General features: G+C 35.4%; 1 protein-coding gene across 1 annotated transcript in view; it reads right to left on the reverse strand.

Moving 5' to 3' along the window:
* Positions 1-17,548, reverse strand: part of LOC145284635 (uncharacterized) — a 96,170-nt gene extending 78,622 nt beyond the window's left edge. Inside the window, exons 1-5 of the mRNA XM_080133540.1 lie at positions 17,352-17,548; positions 14,229-14,371; positions 10,214-10,383; positions 8,517-8,710; positions 3,036-3,161 (exon numbers count right to left, since the gene is read on the reverse strand). Coding sequence (XP_079989666.1) covers positions 3,036-3,161; positions 8,517-8,710; positions 10,214-10,383; positions 14,229-14,326 — 588 coding nt within the window. The 5' untranslated portion in view covers positions 14,327-14,371; positions 17,352-17,548. The remainder of the gene's footprint in view (positions 1-3,035; positions 3,162-8,516; positions 8,711-10,213; positions 10,384-14,228; positions 14,372-17,351) is intronic.
* Between the last annotated feature and the right edge of the window lie 1,362 nt (positions 17,549-18,910).

Genomic DNA, 18,910 nt, shown 5'->3' on the forward strand with positions numbered 1-18,910 from the left:
CCCATAAACCATTGAACAGTGATAAAATAAAGACTGTCGGTTTTCAAAGGGAAATAAATCTGTTAATTTCTTAATTCACCTTTTCGACGATCGTATGCTAAAATATATAAAAGGCTTTTTTTGAATTGGAAGCCATGTTAAATTTCAGAAGAGTTTCCCATGGGTAGCTATTCTGCATAAACTCTGGAGACGAAAAAGAGTTTCGGTGGGTAGTTGTTCTGTATAAGTCTCGAACTTTAAAATTTTTACAGGCAAAGAGCAAAGATTTTTCCGGTGTGGACACAAGAAATTATGTGCTAGAATTCTAAAATGTTCGATTATTTTTATAGAGCAATTCCGGTTTCTGATTAGTTGTTAGCAGAACGTAACTCGATTTGATTGGAATTTCCAGAGTCTATATACCCTTTAATTATATATTAGAAAATATTGCAACATGCATTTGGTGAATTAATTACAATCGCTTGGATAATTTTTAAAACGAAATGTCTGGTATCTTAGGCAGATCATTGTGCAACTTATATAGGTCAGTTTAAAAAATAGAAAAAAAAGAAGCAATTAACCCTTTACTGCCAAATTGCACTTCCAAGTCGCCTTTCAAAAAACAATATTTGTTACTCCTGTGGCTTGTCAAGCTAACTGGTCTTCAAAGTATGGTTCGACAAGTGAATGAGGGGTTTGTTTATGTTCGTGCATCAGTTGCATGTTAACTTCCGTCACGTGTTAGTTTTACGATTAAAAGATTTATCTATTGCATAAAATATTCTATTGGTAAAGAGTTAACAAACCCTGGTTAGTGGAATCCATTGTAATAACATATCCCCCAATATTTATTTATTACACATTTTTATGTATTACAGGCGGCAAATTGTAATAAGTGCGAAAATGACAAGATTTGCTGGGATTGTTACTCCTGTATTTTAGCTGTTTGGAGATTTGCTCATGTGAACAATGCAAATATGGTAAGTCTGGTGTGCATTCCTCTGTGGCGATCAGGTGTCTGCACTGAGACTGATATCAATATGGTTTGTTGGAGAGAGTTCTGAGAGACCAAGTTGACTAAGAAGTGTTGACTCGGTACAGGATGGAACCGCACTAGACAAAAGTCACCGTGTGGGTCTGTAGTAGGATCACACCTATGAATAGCAGGCGTACAAGTACTAAACTTCAAATCCCCCGCATAAAAATTTGCATCCAATCGGATAATTAGTTTAAAAATTATAGTGATTTAAGTGAATATATTGTTGTAAATTTTTAAAACAAAGAAAAAATCTAAATTTTGTTTGTTCATAAAGCATTGATTGGTTGGTTTGATTGTTTTTGCTTTACGGCATATCAACCCTTTTCAGGTTATTTAATGCGGAATCCAGTGATTTTGAAGAAACATTTTTAATAGAATAAATTTTTTTTTTCAAGTCGATTTCTATTTAACACACAGAGTGAACCTGGGAGCAATGACAATTAAGGGGTGGCTCCACACTCCCCAAAGCCCACAAGCTGGGGCCTCACCATCGGATATAGTTAAAGATCATATCCAGAACCATAAAGCATTGCGTTCTAATAAAATGAATCTGTCACCCAAGAAGAAGACTATGTTTATTGAATTTTCTTAAAAGTTATTGTTTTATTAGTTCGGCACGGGAGTTATTGAGTGATTTTATTCATCTTTAGATTTACAAAAATTTATATTTTCATAAGAAGATGTGAAACAAGGCCAAAAAGCGCAAGGTGAGATGGAGGTCTAAAGTGGTCGCTTCTCTAAATTGGTTCCAGTCACCAAAATGCCATTTTCACTCTGTGAAGGCTAACTTACTTTAAATTATCACTGGATAGTTTCAACGTTTTGTTTTTTTTTTATAAAAAATTATATACGATTTCATAAATAATGTGACGGGAAAAAAAAAACGAGGGAAAAAATCAAATAAAATGAAAAATGTATTTCTTAGTCTAGGTATGAGCCTCTCACTGTTTTTGAATTGTTTTAAGATCCGAAAGCAAGCAAGTCAGTTTTTAAGTGTAAATGGGGACTATTGACGAATGAAACAGAAAAATAGTGGAATGGGGTTCGTAGGCATGAACGGTGTCCTTCAAGATGAGAAACATTTTGGGGTCAGGTGTGAGTGATATGTCAAGAAATACAAGTTAGAAATTATTAGAATTCATAAGACATGTGTAGATTTGTCAACCATTGTTGTGATTGTTTGTTCACTAAAGGAAGCCAATTAATCTACTTTTAGGAAACATATAAACAAGTCTGTCAAACTCAAACACTGAGAACACTCTCTCTTTATCTCTCTCTCTCTCTCTCTCTCTCTCTCATTCTCAAACACTCTCTTTCTCTCTCACATACACACTCTCAGTTGACTTTTGTTTCATATACAGTCGACGCTGCAAATATAAATAATCATAGAAAATAATTATAAACTAGTCAGTTCTTATTCAAAGAAGACAATCGGTTCTTCTTCATTATTGTATCGGAATTCGACAATTTAAATACTGAATTTCTAGTGAAACCAATGGCATCTATTGAATTGTCATGTCACAGTAATTAAAATAGTCAAAAATGACAAAAAACGATCAGGTAGAAAATTAGTTATTAGTGAAAATAGTTATCAAAGACAATCTGCAAAAACTGAGTTTAAAAAAAAAAAAAAAAAAAAGAAAAAGAAACCGGAGGGTTCTAATTGTAACAAAAGGGAGGCAAATATTTTCTGAGACCCGAAAATCTTTGGCCAATTCAGCAAGACTTAATTTTTGCTAATTTTCTTTAAAATAATGTTTTCATTTATAATTAAATTGGTACCTTATTCCTAATTTTTTGGATATTTTCATTACTGTGACATGACAATTCAGTAGATTCCATTGGTTTCACTTGAAATTCAATATTTTAATTTTTGAATGTCACTACGAATAATCTTTAACAAGGGAGATAATTCATTACATTACTTTAGTACGTCAAAGTACATTACGCAGATTTTATATAAAAAATAAAAAAATAAATAAAAAAAAAGGCAATGTAGGAAAAAATATCAAAATACCTTAATTTCCGAAATCCAAGAGAGCACAGTTGTTTCGAGAAGATACTTGACAGCTTGGGATCTTTTGGGATCTGTTGTGGCATTGAGAAGCACATCAAGAGAAGGAAGAGCCAGAACCACTTGACCCTTGTATCCAAAACGAAATTGAATATTTATATGTTAAACGAATGAATGGAATTTAATGACAATATACCAGCAAACTAGAAATGAATAGAAACATAAATAATATTTGTCTGCAATTTTTTTTCTGGTGTTAGTCTGTGAATGAGAAATCCCGAATTAAAAAAAAGAACGTTCAAATTATAAGTTGATCAAATTTGTGTAAGAAACATCAACGTATACATCATTAATAATATTTGAATATGGAAATAAATTAATACAAACAAGGCAAAACGGAGTACAAATATTAAAGAAAAAAAGTATATTAATATGCCACCACACTTGACTTCTAAAATAGATTATCTCCTCTTGTTTATGTGTTAATAAATTACGTTCTTTGTCTTAAAAAAAAAGCACCATTTGATTAACTACAACAGTTGACTAATCAATAGGCACTTAATTTTGGCCTTTTTTTTTTAATTGGTCTTCGTTTAGATAAGGCGTATTTCCAGAGTTGTTTCTCGGACATTAAAATAGCCATTCTTGCAAATGTTATCATACTTGACCTCACGATATCAATTAAGAGGAGCTTTTAATCAAGCCTCAAACACACTTTATTTGCAAGACGTTTTTTTTTGTATTATAATTTAAATGCATACATCATTAAAACTGTCGTCTGTATCTTTTCATTACGTTTCTATTTTATCTTTTTTTTTCAACATTTTACAAAGGACCAAATAAATAAAAATTAATTTTTAAATCCTAACCAAAAGATATTTAATTACGAAATTAAATCTACCAGAATGTATTTCAGTTTCTTTATAAACAAGTAAGCTATCTTAATTTTTTTGTTAATATTTGGAAAAGAAAGGAATGAACTACTTTGTTAACCTTTGAAATTGAAAGGAATTTATTAGCATTTAAGCTGCTGAACAGAAAGTTATTTCTAGCATGAATATTCTTTGAAAACTCTTGAAAGATTAACATTTTTGGAAGCAATTTATGACAAATATTTTTTTTTATGAATAAAGATTAAAACACTATTGTCTTGACAAAATTAGTTAAAGCTTTCTAACTATTAATTATTTAATAAACAAATGAGACCATAATAATTAAGCGTATGTAAAAGAAAAATAATGATTTGTTCAACAAAATGCTACCATTTTAAAAAGTCAAGTAAGAAGATACAGTTAGTTTAATATTAAAAAAGATTTATTTTGACCTTTCAAAGTTTCTTTGAAATATTTAAGTTTCTGGTATCTAAGTTTTGAGTTCAAATCCCAAAAGGAGTCCTAAACACTATTATTAAACATTTTAATAATTTAATTCATATTTATAATATGATATAGATATGTATGCAGATAATAACACAGATTTTACTATATAGATTGCGTTAACTTATTTTAGTGTAAAAGATGGTTTGGCTTTAGGTTTAGATTTGTAGTTTTACTACATATCAACCCTTTTTAGGTTATTTAATACATTTTGTTCTTGTTCTTAGTATAACATTCCCCCTGGGTCGGTTGAGTTAAAGTAAGTGAAGGGTTGAGCCAGTTTCTTAATTCACTCACACAGTATCTCTGATATCAAAGATCAATAACATGTGAGATGTTATCCTTTTTGATAGCTGCCCAGGTTTTCTGCTGTCCAGCAAAGTGCAGTCTCCACTGTACTGTATATCGATACTCTATAGCTGACTGGGATAGCTTCCGTACATTTAAATTTGATCTACCCCTACATTCCATGTTTAAAAAAAATGTGTCCTTCATAGTATCAGACCTGACCGAATGGTTAATTGTGGGCATAGATCGATTCATACCATCCAAAAAATTCCAGAAAAAAACTAACAGCCAACCATGGTTCTCCCCAGAATGTACTGCTGCCATCGCACACAGAAATCACTTTTTCCATAGCTACCAACGTAATAGAGTAATAAAAAATGCAAGAGAGCTATATGCTCAGTCCATTAAATCCAAAGTAGCTGAGCAGCGGCTTGATTCCCACCAGTTTTGGCAAATAGCAAACAGGATCCTGAACAGAAGCATGCGTTCTATGCCAACCATCATCAATGGACCTGAGGTCATCTCGTCAGCATCAGACAAGGCCAAACTATTTGCTAAGAACTCTGCAGCTAATTCTACCCTATGCGATGAAGGCCATCAACTCCCCATATTTCCATCTATAGCAGACAACACGCTATGCAACATATAAATATCTGTGTATGAGGTCTCTAAGCTAATTAAGAACCTTGATTCCAGTAAAGCAACTGGCCCTGACGGCATTCAAATTATAGTGTTGAAAAAGCTTCAACCAGAACCTGCCCCCATACTTACAAAACTGTTTAAGCATTGCCTTAAAGAGTTTCCGTTCTGCCAGATCTACAGCAGATGTGCTAGCAGTTATATCTCATAGAATCAGTGAATCTCTTGACAAAGGTTTCACCTCTAGGGCAATTGCTCTTGACATGCCAAAAGCCTTTGATAAAGTATGGCATAAGGGCCTACTGCACAAGATTTCCACCTATGGGATAACTGGAAATGTTTTCTCAATCATTAAATCATTTCTCTCTGATAGGCTCATAAGAGTAGTGGTTGATGGGCTGAAATCAGAGGCCCTCAGTATTAATGCTGGAGTCTCTCAGGGGTTCATCCTGGGCCCAACTCTCTTCCTGATCTACATCAATGATCTCCCAAAACACATACTTAAATCATTCGTTGACATCTATGCTGATAACACGACCATCTATGGTAACACATCAAAGGCTGTAAATGACAAAGTTCTCTCTGATTCTTTCTCCTCTAATCTCGAGTGCGTGGTACAGTGGGGGAAGAGGTGGCTGGTTAATTTTAATGCATCTAAAACCAAGCTCCTATCTTTGCATCATAAACGCTCTGATCCCCATCTGGCATCAATTGAAATGGATGGCTCTTGACTAGGGGAAGCTCCATGTTTTGATAAGCTTCTGGGATTGACCTTTACTCCTGACCTAAAATGGAATGCATACATCAAGTCTATTGCCAAGTTCGCTGGAAAAATGGTAGGATTCTTCTATTGCTCCAGAAGATATCTCACTGCTGATGCAATTCTCTATCTATATAAAAGCAAAGTACGTCCAAGGATGGAGTACTGTTGCCACATCTGGGCAGGAGCTGCTAAAAACACTCTGACAGAGTACAAAATAGGCTTTGTGACTTAGTGGGGAATGCCCTTTTCTCTTCCCTGCAACTTCTCTCCCACAGAAGAGACGTTGCGAGCCTGTCTTTGTTTTATCGTTACTTCCATGGCAAGTGCTTGTCTGAGCTCCAATTCCTGGTCCCCCCTCACCGATCTTTCACGAAAAACACCCGCCTAGCTGAAACTACTGTCAAAAATTTCCCCCACTCTTTATCTGGGCCAACACCAAAATGTAGATTCTATGAACAAAGCTTCTTTCTTAGAAGTGCATGCCTGTGAAACTCTGTTCCGTCTGCCAGTTTCCCACCTGACTACAATCTGGATGTCTTCAAGTCCAACATAAACAAATTCCTGATGAACCGCCCCCTTAAGACACTTTATCAAATCTCAACACTAACATACTGTACATGCAATAATCCTTATCCCCGAGTGGCTTCCGGGCCTTGATAAGTGGTGACCACCTTGTAAAAAAAAAAAAAAAAAGAAGTTGGAAGCATAATTTCTTGGATCAATTGTCCTTGAGGACCAGCAGCATGGTCAATCTGCCGAAGATACCACTGCAACAGCACAGAGGAAAATGGTTGCAGATTCAGATTTAGTCATTGGCATAGGTTAATTTAAGTATTTGATCAATGCAACAGCAGTGAAGTATGCTGCAAAGAGAAAACTATTCCCACCTGAGAATATACTATATCTCTACACAGCAACCATTCACATATGCATGAAATTTTATTGCCACATATGGGTCGGAATGTCAGACACTTGTCCCTTCCTCTTAGACAGGATCCAAAAAAAGAGTCTCCGGTCAAATAAACTCTGACAATTAACTAATTTCTGTTCCATCACAACAATGTTTCATCACTGTACTTGTTTGCACCCATAGCACCTGTTATCTCTCGACATAAATACTAGTGTTGGGATGATTAATCAGAATCGGAATCGAGAATTGGAAAAATCGGAAGATTTAGGGTTTTGGTTGTTTGGTTGTTTTGTTTTCAGGTTATTTAATGCCGAATCTGGTGATTTTGAAGAACGATTTTTTAATATAGTATATTTGTTTTTTAAGTCGTATTCTATTTAACCCATAGTTGGGACTCTAACAGGTACTACCACTCCGGGTCAGAGTGGACCTGGGAGCAATGGCAATTAAAGGGTGGCTCCACACTCCCTAAGGGCTGCAAGCTGGGGCCTCACCATCGGATATAGTTTAAGGTCATATCCAGGACCGTGGAAGATTTAGGGGTATCAGAATCAGTATTGGAATCAGAAAAATTGATGCCTATATTCCGATGCCAAAACGATTCTTTCAATTGTTTTTTTTTATTTGATTTTGTTTAAAGTCAAATCTTCCACCGGTGGTAATAGTGATAAAATAATCAATATTTATTGATTTTAAAATACCAGTAAAAATAAAATCGATAGATCATCCTCCACAAGTATATTTTGATGTTTAGGAAAATATCTGCATATTTAACATGTGTTTTTACGAAAATCGGGAAAATAACACTTTTATAGTTAAATAATTAGAGATTTATGAAAAATCGGAATCAGTAATTGTATCGGAATTGGGAATTTAGTACAGAATCGGTAATTGTATCGGAATCGGGAAAAATATTGGAAGCGTCCCATCACTAGTAAATACCCCAACTAGCCTGGCAATCATTCAAATTTCACACCTTCAGTGTAGAGGTCCCTAGATGCCAGAAAGACCTCTACTTTAATAGTTTCTTCCCATGAACTGCTAGACTTTGTAATTCCATTCCTGTCTCTTGCTTCTCTGATTGTACTTACATACAGAAATTTAAACGTAATGTGAACAGATATCTCTCTGCTCAACTCCCTACATAATGCTCCTGTAGACAAGGTTCCAAATAGTAGTCCTTTACATCTAAGTGTCAATATGCCTTATTTGAAGTAAATAAGAGAAAGAAAATTGTTAAATATCTTCGAGTTTCCATTCGGTGGCAACTCACATCAGTCGGGTTTAGAGAAAGTCGGTCCGGAGAGTCACCTGGTATATACGACTGCTGGTGGCGAATGAAATTTCCCTCCTATTCTAGAGGTTTATTTAATGCTGAACCAAAATCCTTTTTGTGAACCATTCGTTCAAGGTGATTAGTCGTACACATGTTGGTATAATACTCATAGGTGGAAGATGATCCCTAGGGGTAGTTGCACATAGTTGAACACGATATATTCTTTACTAACCTTGCAGAGTCCTTGTCCAATGTCAGCCAAGTACATTAAAGAATGGAGGACATTCAGGAGTTTATCTTCACCGTAACCAGAAGACTTGGAGAGAGGAGAATTGTTGCATAGAATCGGCAAATACACTTCCCTGGTTTCAAGTTGCAGTTGATTTGAGGGTTGTGGAAGACAGTCAAAATACTGAACTTCATCATCTGGAATTGAAGGAAAAAGTCGGAAAGACAGATGAATATTCAATTTTACATATGAAAGAAAAGTAGTAGAAAAAAGGTTTCTTGACCTTCGGGCCAGGATCAAAGTGTAGCATCTGTTCTGATGTTGTACTTCACTTTTTTCACTTCTCTTTTGTTGGTCTCGGTTAGTGGAGGAGAAATCCGTCATGACTGATACATTTTTTTATTTTTTCCCCTTTTTGGGGAGGTGGTTCCCCCCACTACATTAAAAACCGACCTTGTGTCTAACTCTTCCCTCGTGGGGAGACAAGTAAAAAAAAAGTCTAGAATGATTTTTAATGAGGTACAAACACATTGTAGACAATAGTTGGTTGGTTGTTTTTGTTTTACGGCATATCAACCCTTTTCGGATTATTTAATGCCGAATCCAAAGATTTTGAAGAAAGTAGAATATATTTGTTGTTTTCACGTCGGTTTCTATTAAACCCATAGTTGGGACCCTAACAGGTACTACCACTCCGGGTCAGAGTGGACCTGGGAGCAATGTCAATAAAGGGTGGCTCCACACTCCCCAAAGCCCACAAGCTGGGGCCCTCACCACTGGATATAGTTTAAGTTCATATCCAGGACCCCCATTGAGGGACTTTTACCCTCTGCAGGGGGGCAGTCGGCGTATTCTAATGCCCCACCGACAGGGCCATTGTAGACAATGGTTTTTGAATCTTTGCTATACTTTATACCACAGTTCTTGTTTGTCTTGGAGACACTTTTTTCATGGGTTACCACTATTATTTTCTGATGTCGACACGACTCGATGTGCTTATGTAGTCAGAATGTGTGAATTTAATGCAATGATATGAAAATTTCATTACACTTTAAATATTTGACAACGAAAATTGCTTATTCTGCAAAATAACTTTTAGCTTTGAAATGCCATGGCCTAAAGAGGTTTTCCCCGTCTTTACGTTTCACTTATTGTTATCACCCTCATCTTTATTGACATGATGATGTAATAAAGTTCTAATGTAATTATTTACATCTGTAAAAAGAACTGTTTGTCCATAAATGTTTCGATACGTCCACGTCAATCGTTTCCTGTTAGAACTGCTGCATAAATGTTAAAATATACACACTAGACGATCAACTAAATGATACAACGTATATACATACACGCATTTACACGTACATGAATATACAGATAATTATAAAACCCAACTATTCAACGTGTATATTGTTATGTTCATATGCATACACATAATATAACATGTACGTCGTTATGGAATATATTCACATACACATTACACAACGGACCGTTTTTAGAACACCATGATATAATATATCTTGGAGTGAACAAGACCATACTTCATCTCGACAAAGAGGCGTCTGATGGTTCAAATAAGACCTGAGATTATTAGAATGATGTCAATACAAACTTTGACTAATATGATAACTGGTTGAAGCCAAACAGAACTGGAAATTGACTGATTCGAATGCAAATAATGTAGATAAGACTCAAAGACTTACCGATATTATCTCTTGTGATGATTCCATTTGAATGGCACTTTATAAAGAAAAGTGATTTGGAAGCAAGCTTCACTGGTGGCAGATAGGACGCCACAATTTCTTTAGATGTTTTTATGTAGATGTAGAGTCTCCTGTTTTGTTCGTTCGTGAAAAATCCATGCATTATAATTCTGCAAAAAAAAGTTAATTAATCAAAGATAGCAAAATCGACGGCATCACATTGGAAGTGATGTTTTATACAGTTGAGGTAACTAGGCTAGTTGGCAGCACAAAGACAGATAAAACATAATAAAAGATAAGGGCGGACTTGAGAGTGGTTTGTCAGCAAACAAATCCTTTGTCTTTATAAACAACACACGCTGGTCGCTGGTCGGCGGAAACATATACAGGAACCTGACATTGCCGGAAATATGCCTCAATTATGCATGTTAAAAATAAAACAACCTTTTCTTCAACAACAAATAAGAAACACAAAACTCAATTTTTCACAATTAAACTAAATCACAGATTTTTTTATTTGGGAGCAGAGAATAAAATATATACATGCTAATGACATGTTTGCATGTAAGAAATCCTGTCTAAAATTAATTACAGCACTGTTTTTCAGCACCAGTCGACTGTAGCATGAATAGCTCGCCATAAAACAAGTGGCTTTCACAACAAATTCTCAGTTCAGCTAAGAATTTAGTAGAACTTCCATCCTGACTTGACTCAAGTCGTCGTTCCCAGTCACCTAGGGGACCAAAGGCGGCAGAATGTGATGCACACTCCACTCTCTACTGCTGCCTGCCTCCTAGGACTTCTCTCGCATACTCCTACTCGTGTTCTTGAACCTACTTCAACTACCAGCTCATTTCTGTAGAGATTTTAAAGTGACTTATTTATTTTACTTCAGTAAGTTTTAAGAGATCAAGGGGCTCCCTCCTGGAGCTAACACTTTATTCTGTTATGATTTAAATTTATATCCGAGGGTTCTTTTTAGAATAGATACTGATCCATTTATAGCTGGCATCCATATTTCGTTACAGCTTGGTCTTCCAGGGATTGCTTCTAAATATTTCTGAAGATTCTTTTTTTTATTAAGCCAGTTCATCCTATCACAACCGGTATAATGTTTATTTCTTTATTAGACCACTAGCGGGGGGTACCCGGCGTTGCCCGGGTGTTTAAAGGTGTGTGTGCTCGGGCGGTGAGGAGGGGGGTAATCAAAACATAAGAATAAGCGAAGTAAATATTTTTTAAATATTAAATAAAAATTGAATATTATATAAAAAAAAGTTAAAACTTCAGCTTAGCTTCCAGCGACTCCAGCTTACTCTTGCAGTGACTCCAGCGGCCCTCTAGTTTAATTCCATAGCTTCCAGTTCACTCCTACAGCTTCTAGCGACTCCATTTCACTTCTGCAGTTCCAGCCATCAGCTCCTATGACACTTGACGTCCAGCTACTAGCTTCCACAGCTCACTGACATCCAGCCACCAGCTTCCAGAGCCTACTGACGTCCAGCTACACATTTTCAGTTACCACTTATGTCTGACTACCTACTGCAGTGCCCATTGACATCCAGCTACCCATTCCAGTGCCCACTGACATCTGGCTAGCTGTTTCCATCATCAGACCCTATCTATACAACTTGGATCAACCTAAGGCATGCCATCCTATCTCAGGGATACAAGAATCTCAACTCCACAAGACGCTTATTTTTACTTTTTTATTGATAAACAATAAAACATAATAATATCCTATCATCTTTAACCAAACATTAATGTTTACCATCCTTCTTTACTATTGCCATCACTTTCTTGTCTTGCATCTACTTTAGTAGTTGTACGGTCGATTGGCACATTCACACTTCTCGCTCCTCACAACAAGAGAAAGAGGGATAAATAAATACTTAGAGGTAGGTGAGTTTGGGAGTCAATTACAAAAATCCATCCAATGCATACTTGCATGTAAAGTTTAAGGGTTACTTTTATAATAGAACCCCATTACACATCTAATTTGCTTTGTAGTCCGTGTAACCTGTGGTTTTTGCTGGTTATATTTATTTACTTTTGTTCTTTTGTATTCTCTGTTGCCTACTATAAGAAGTCCCAACATTCACAAGATGTTGACCTGATTCTCTATATTGGTGATTAAAGATAACCCTGCCGGTCATGAGGTTTGTATCCTTTTTTTTTTAACCTTACAGCTTTTTTGATTTTGTTGGAGTATGTGGTAACACCAGGCCCAGGCTTACTTTACCTTTATTTGTGTCATAGAAATTGTGTTTTTCTACCCCGCCCCCTTTTTGTTCAATTTTGCTTCAACGTAAATTCTCAGAAATTGAGATAATCCTTCCTGGGTTAACACTTGAACACTGAAATATATAGATATCCAAGCGTTCCATTAAAGTTCCTCTTTATTCCTCAAACGTAAAGAAGTGAAGAACGTTTATTTTCCTCTCTCCAATTGACCAGTTAACTATGTTATCTTTCTTGTAGTCTCTTAGTCTTTCCAGATTCCAGAACAAGAATTCATCTAGTCTGGTGGAGTGTCCAGCTTAGTGCCATTACTAGAAGCCACGTCATTTGGAGAAGGTGCATCATTCCTCATATCATCCAGCGTGTAGCTATGCTGAGGGAATCTTATTTGGGCTTTGAATACTATGTTGCTTTGGATATTTAGTCAGGGTTTACCTGTAAGGGGGAACTATGCTCATTACAGGTTGTTCTGACAAGCATCTGTACAGAGACTTCAGACAAGAGTGTCTAGTAGGCATTAAAATTCTCTCCCTTATGCAGAAATAACAGTGCAGTATCAAACAGATTTACGTATGTGATATTTACAATAAAGAATGTTGATCAGTATTTGCTTTAATAGCCTGTGAATTGGAAATTAAACACATTTGATTCCAACCACCTTAGAAAGATTCTAAGGCTCAAATAGAGTGATCAAACTACCAACCAAGAAATCAGAGATCGCACTAACTAACAGGTAGTATCATCAATAATCTACAAACGATATTGAGGCTGGCTCTGATATAGATTGGCCAAGAGAAAATTGTCAACCAAGTGCTCCAATGGATTTCTGATGGGAATGATGAAGAAGAAGAAAAAGAAGAAGAAGAAAAAGAAGAAGAAGAAGAAGATAAAAAATAAACTGGAAGCAGACAATCAAAAGATATTTGATCACAATGGAAAGAAGTTGGAGGGACGCTGTTGATCTGGCTTCAGATCAAAAACGATGCTGTACTTTGATTGCTTTATGTGTCGCAGAATACCACAGTTCCTAAGTCTAAATGTAAGTCATATAATTTGGAAACCAAGCATTTCTGGATATATGTATACGTATAGAACATAATCTTTCAGTTATGGCATCGCATTTGGAAATACTCAGTATATACAGCAAGCAAAGTAAAAAATGTTTATCGAAGAGTAAGAGGGCAACTTCAAAGCTGTTTAAATCCAGAATGAAAGCAATTTGAGCACTTGCATTGATAAATAACATTTAATTTTCATTAATATAATTGTCTTATTATACACAGTTAACCCCCAAGATACGGGGCTCTAGGATACGTTTTTTTTTTTTCAGGTTACGATGTGGGATACAATGTTTTTTCCAGTCCCTGGTTATGGTATTTGCCCCGCATTACGGTGTTATATATAATGTTATTTGATTATATACATGTGTATTATATACTGTACTGTATTTTGTTACTAATTTTTAATGCCATATCCAGGGGTTCTGCTGTATAGTTGTACGTATAGGTAATCTCTAAATAAATGTTTTTATTATCCACCTACTTTTGGCTCAGCCTGTATATTTATTAAGATAACACATTTATAGTTATCGTAGGCCATAACAGATTTAAATGCAGATTGTCACTTCAATAGTTTTGGATGTTAAAACTCAGACCACTTTCCCTTCTCGTCAGTGTCTGTTAGTTTACCTGATAATAAATAGTGAGAAGAGAGAGAGAGAGAGAGAGAGAGAGAGAGAGAGAGAGAGAGAGAGAGAGAAATGTGTTTGGCTTACCTGTATTCACTGCTTGACATGAACGCCTTCAATTCTTCAAGCTTTGGCTGTAATGATAAGCTGATATGATGCTCAAGCCACTTCAACATTTCTGCCATTTTCAAAATCACTGTCTTTTCAAAGTGAGTTCTTTAAACTAAGAACTAAAACATAAAAAAAGAAAACCAAACATTATGGATTAAAGCAGAGGTTCTCAACCGGGGTCCACATGGACCCTAGGGGTTCATGGAATATTTCTGTGGGTCCACAAGCAAAACATAACAAAATTATCATAATTATTATAGTTGTTGTAGAATACTTTATTTGCATTAAATTAGTTTTCATTTAAAAATAAAGCTTAATTATATAATATTTCATTGATTATTAAAACCTCAAAATTTATATTAGTGAAAAATAGAAGATTGTCTTATGACCAATAGTTATGAAGGAGTCCACCAAGATAAAAAGAAGGGGAAAAGGGGTCCATGAGTAAAAAAAAGGTTGAGAACCACTGGATTAAAGGATAGTTTTATAAAAATCACAATCATGAAAGAATGTTAGATTAGGTTAGTTTAGGTTTTTTCCCCCTTAAATATTATTTTATCTAATATATAAACGCATCAATAGATATAAAATATCAAATGCAGCAGCAAGTCCTAGAAACATAGTAGTAGTAATAATAATTGTAGTAAAAATCTGTCTGTTTGTCGATCTGTCTCCATATTTTCAAACTCTATTCCAAAATCCAAACTTCAAAATTGTACATCGACATCACAAAATAAGACACACTCTCCATTACAAAACTGGCCAATCATTTTAGACACGACTGTTTTACAAATGAAACAGAACTGAAAACAAATCTGCTACAGAAATAGCCCAAAAGAGTCGCCAAAAACATACCAAAACTTTCCATTGCAAAGAACTGGAAGAATGGGCCAACCAACAGTGTGCCAAGTATATTCGGATGAATTCACCAAGGACTATATAGATGAGAAAGGCTCTATAGACTTGATAAAAATAGGATCGCTTCACTATGATTAAGAGAGGATTATAATGGCTGCCCAAGATCACCGTTTGATGACTCATGCTTTTAAGAAATTGAGTGGTCTCAGCAATGACAAGTGCAGGTTCTGTCACATAGAAGAAGAGAGTGTGAGTCTCACCTGACATCCAGCTGTAAGGTACTGATGGGGGACGGCTAATGCAACACAATGGAGTGTGAAAATATCTCCACGGGATGATCTGTAAGAAGTTTAATATAAAATGCAGCAGAAAGTCCTAAGAACTAGTCCTAGGAACCAGTAAGAACAGTAGGAAATAAGTCATACACCAATCCATTTATGACTATGCAATTTCTACAGCCACATACCTAGTAAATGGAGGTATGAAACCTTACATAGTGATAAGGGGCAAGAAGGAGAAGAAGCAACCTTGGTAGAAGTTAGTAATGGCATAAGTTCTAACTCTTACAATCATACCAACACCGGCTCCTCACCTTGTGTTTCCAATGATATTACCAAGGTAGATTAAAACAAGAGAAAAGATATAATAAATAAATAAAATATAATACTGTGAAAAGGTCATAGAATACTTGCTGCCACATATGTATATTATATCTTATCAACATGGGAATATTAGTCTAGCTCTCACGAGTGTGTGAGTGGGGGAGGCTGTTAAGATTTAATTTCACAATCTTAATTAGTAATCATAATTTTATTACATTTGGAATCCAAAGTGCTCCTCATGCAAAATTTTGTGCGATACTAACCAATAGTTTTGAAGCCTATACGTATTTATAATTATTATTAGAAACAGAAATTGATCTCTTATGATACAACCTGTGTGCCAAGTGCTCTTCATACTAAATTTACCTTCAATTTAATATTTTGGGGGAGGCTCTAATTGTTTATTAATATTAGTAATAACGTTATAGATAGTACCAGAAGTAGTAGTATGAGAAGGGTTAGTAGTAATAGCTATAGTACCAGCAGTAAAAAGAAACAGAGTAACAGAAGTAGTACTAATACTACTAGTAGTAATAGCATGAGTTTGCCTGCCCTTTTTCCCTCCAATGATTCACTCACCATCAACTGTAACAGATTGTACTACTACAGTAGTAGTAGTAGTAGTAGTAGTAGTAGTACGACTATTCGTAGCAGTAATAGTACCGGTAGTAAGTAGAGAATGAATAACTGTAGTAGTACTGTACCAGTAGTAGTAGTAGTAGTAGTAGCAGTAATACTATTGATCTGACACTACTATGATAATCTCAACATCAAAAGGTTGCTCTATGACACATGTGGAATTTTCTCAAGTAGTTTTGGACCCTATCTTATCAGTATTAGCACCATCATTAGTAGTAATAGTAATAATAATAATTGTAGTAACATTGTAGTAACGTTCCTCCCGATCACCTTAATATGACACACTAGACATCTAGGGATTTTTATCCTCGGCCTCCACAATCAACAGATTAGACCATTGCTGTAATGATCTGGCCCCTGTTGATTGCTGTATAATTTGCAGTTCTAGGAGGTTTACTCTCCTTACCATAGAATGCCGACGGGACTACCCAGTCACTTTTTGCAGGTCAGAGTACCCCACCTGACTTCTTAATCCCACTTTTCAACGCTGGTGTTACAGTTCTTGCAGTGGGAGGGAGGCCCTCAATAGTATTTACTGCTTCACACGATTCTGTTGAGTAGTTTTGGAGCCTATATATGACAGACGTACAGATGGATGAACGATGTGAAATTATGATATAGATTAATTATAGTGATTGTAATTATTTGTGAATTAATGTTGGATTTATGTTTTAAATTGATTTTAAATAAAACGCCTGTACAAGTTTTATGACTGTTTTCAGTATCTGTTTTGAGCCTACGCTTTTCTGTCCACAGACAATGGAAGAGAAATCCTTCTAGACTGAGGCAATTTTAATCTTTCTCCCAAATAGAAATGGCCCTTAGTAGGGAGCTGTATTCCAGTCCCCTCTATAATAAACTGACTTTTATCTAAATTTGCACTCGTCGTGGAAAAAATAAATAAAAACTTGGAATCTTAAAAATAAAATGTAAAAAAAAAGTTTTTTTTTCTAAGAAAACTTAAGATTTTCAAATATATTAAAAAAATATATAGACTTACTTTTTAGTTGTAAATTCTTGCCAAATTATTTCTAACTCGTCAACTTACGATATATTAAAACATGTTTTTTACGCCCGAAGAGCAACGAGCATAGACTTGTCATTTTCCCCCCCACCGACACAGACACATTGAAATCTGGTAGTGGTTTTAGCGCTGCAAGCCATTGTTTTGTGTGTATGTCAACATAGGACCTTCTTAAGATAAGTTTTTCCGTCTACCTTTCCTTTTCTTTCTTTCTTTTTTCTTTCTTTCTTTCTTTTCTTTTTTCGCTATTTATTTCTCGTCTTTCTCTTTTTGTTTTCTTTTCATATTTTCTATATTATTTCAAAGGTTGCTAAGTGGTCGGCACAAAAAAAAAAGTTGCTCTCTTTCCTCTTTTTTAGACTTGTTTCATCTTCTCTTTTTGTTTGATTTTATTTATTTGTTAGCAAGTAAACCCGGCGTTGTCCGAGAATCAATAAAGACTCTTGGGGTTCCCCTAATTTCAGTCAGAACCTTATTTTACCATTTTCATTCGATTCACCTTAACCAAGGTGATCTAAAATAACAACCGGTACATTATTCCAAAATAACTTATGACACATACATTATCGTCACCCACAGCACTGATCCGCTATATTACAGGTCATCAATGTAGTTAAACAAGCAATTACCTCAAACTAGGATTGAAACTCGACCGCCCAGACCACAGACAGTGCTTACCACTTGCGCTCTCCACACTGTTACGCTATTTGGCTGTTGTGGGACTAGTATGCGAAATTGCAATCTTATAAGTAATGTCCAAACGACCTAAGCGCCGTATTCTTACCCCCCCCCCCACACACACATACCTATCTATCTATCTATCTATCTATCTATCTATCTAGTTATCTATCTATCTGTCTGTCTATAGACTCCAGGTTTGACATACAGGGTATTGCGATTTGGGAAAATCTTTTTAATTGGGTTTCGGCCAGACATTTGTCTGGTAAGGGGTTAAAGTTCAATGATTTGACTTTTGAAAACTCTACCAAATTCCTCCACCAATTTTGGGTCTAAACATTTGAAATTTTAGATATAGGTTAATTGGACGTTGATCTAACTTTATAATTTGATTTGAGCCCAAAACAATAAATGTTAAAGGGTTCAAATTGGGGTCAAAATGTTTTTTTAAATTGACCACTGCGGTCTTTACGAAATTACTCAGCCAATTATTGGTCTAAACATTTGAAATTTTACATAAAGTGTATTCAGACATAAGGCAAGCTTTTTAATCGTATTTTTTCTTAAAATTTGGCTTCTAAAGAGTAAAACTCCTCCGCCAATTTTTGGTCTAAACACTTCAAATTTTAGATGTAGGTTACTTAGACATGGGTAAAACTTTGTATTTTGATTTGAGCCCAAAACAATAAATTTTAAGGGGTCAAATTGGGGTTAAAGTTTAAAAAAATTTGACGTCTGCAGTCACTACCAACTTTTCTCTATGGTAGTTAAGGAAGCCTATTATATAGAAAAGCATTACCGAATGTATTCGGTCCTGGATATGACCTTAAACTATATCCGATGTTAATGCCCCAGCT

The sequence above is a fragment of the Euprymna scolopes genome, chromosome 9 (assembly GCF_053919585.1).
Source record: "Euprymna scolopes isolate OS-2025 chromosome 9, ASM5391958v1, whole genome shotgun sequence".
NCBI classification, from domain to species: Eukaryota; Metazoa; Mollusca; class Cephalopoda; order Sepiida; family Sepiolidae; genus Euprymna; species Euprymna scolopes.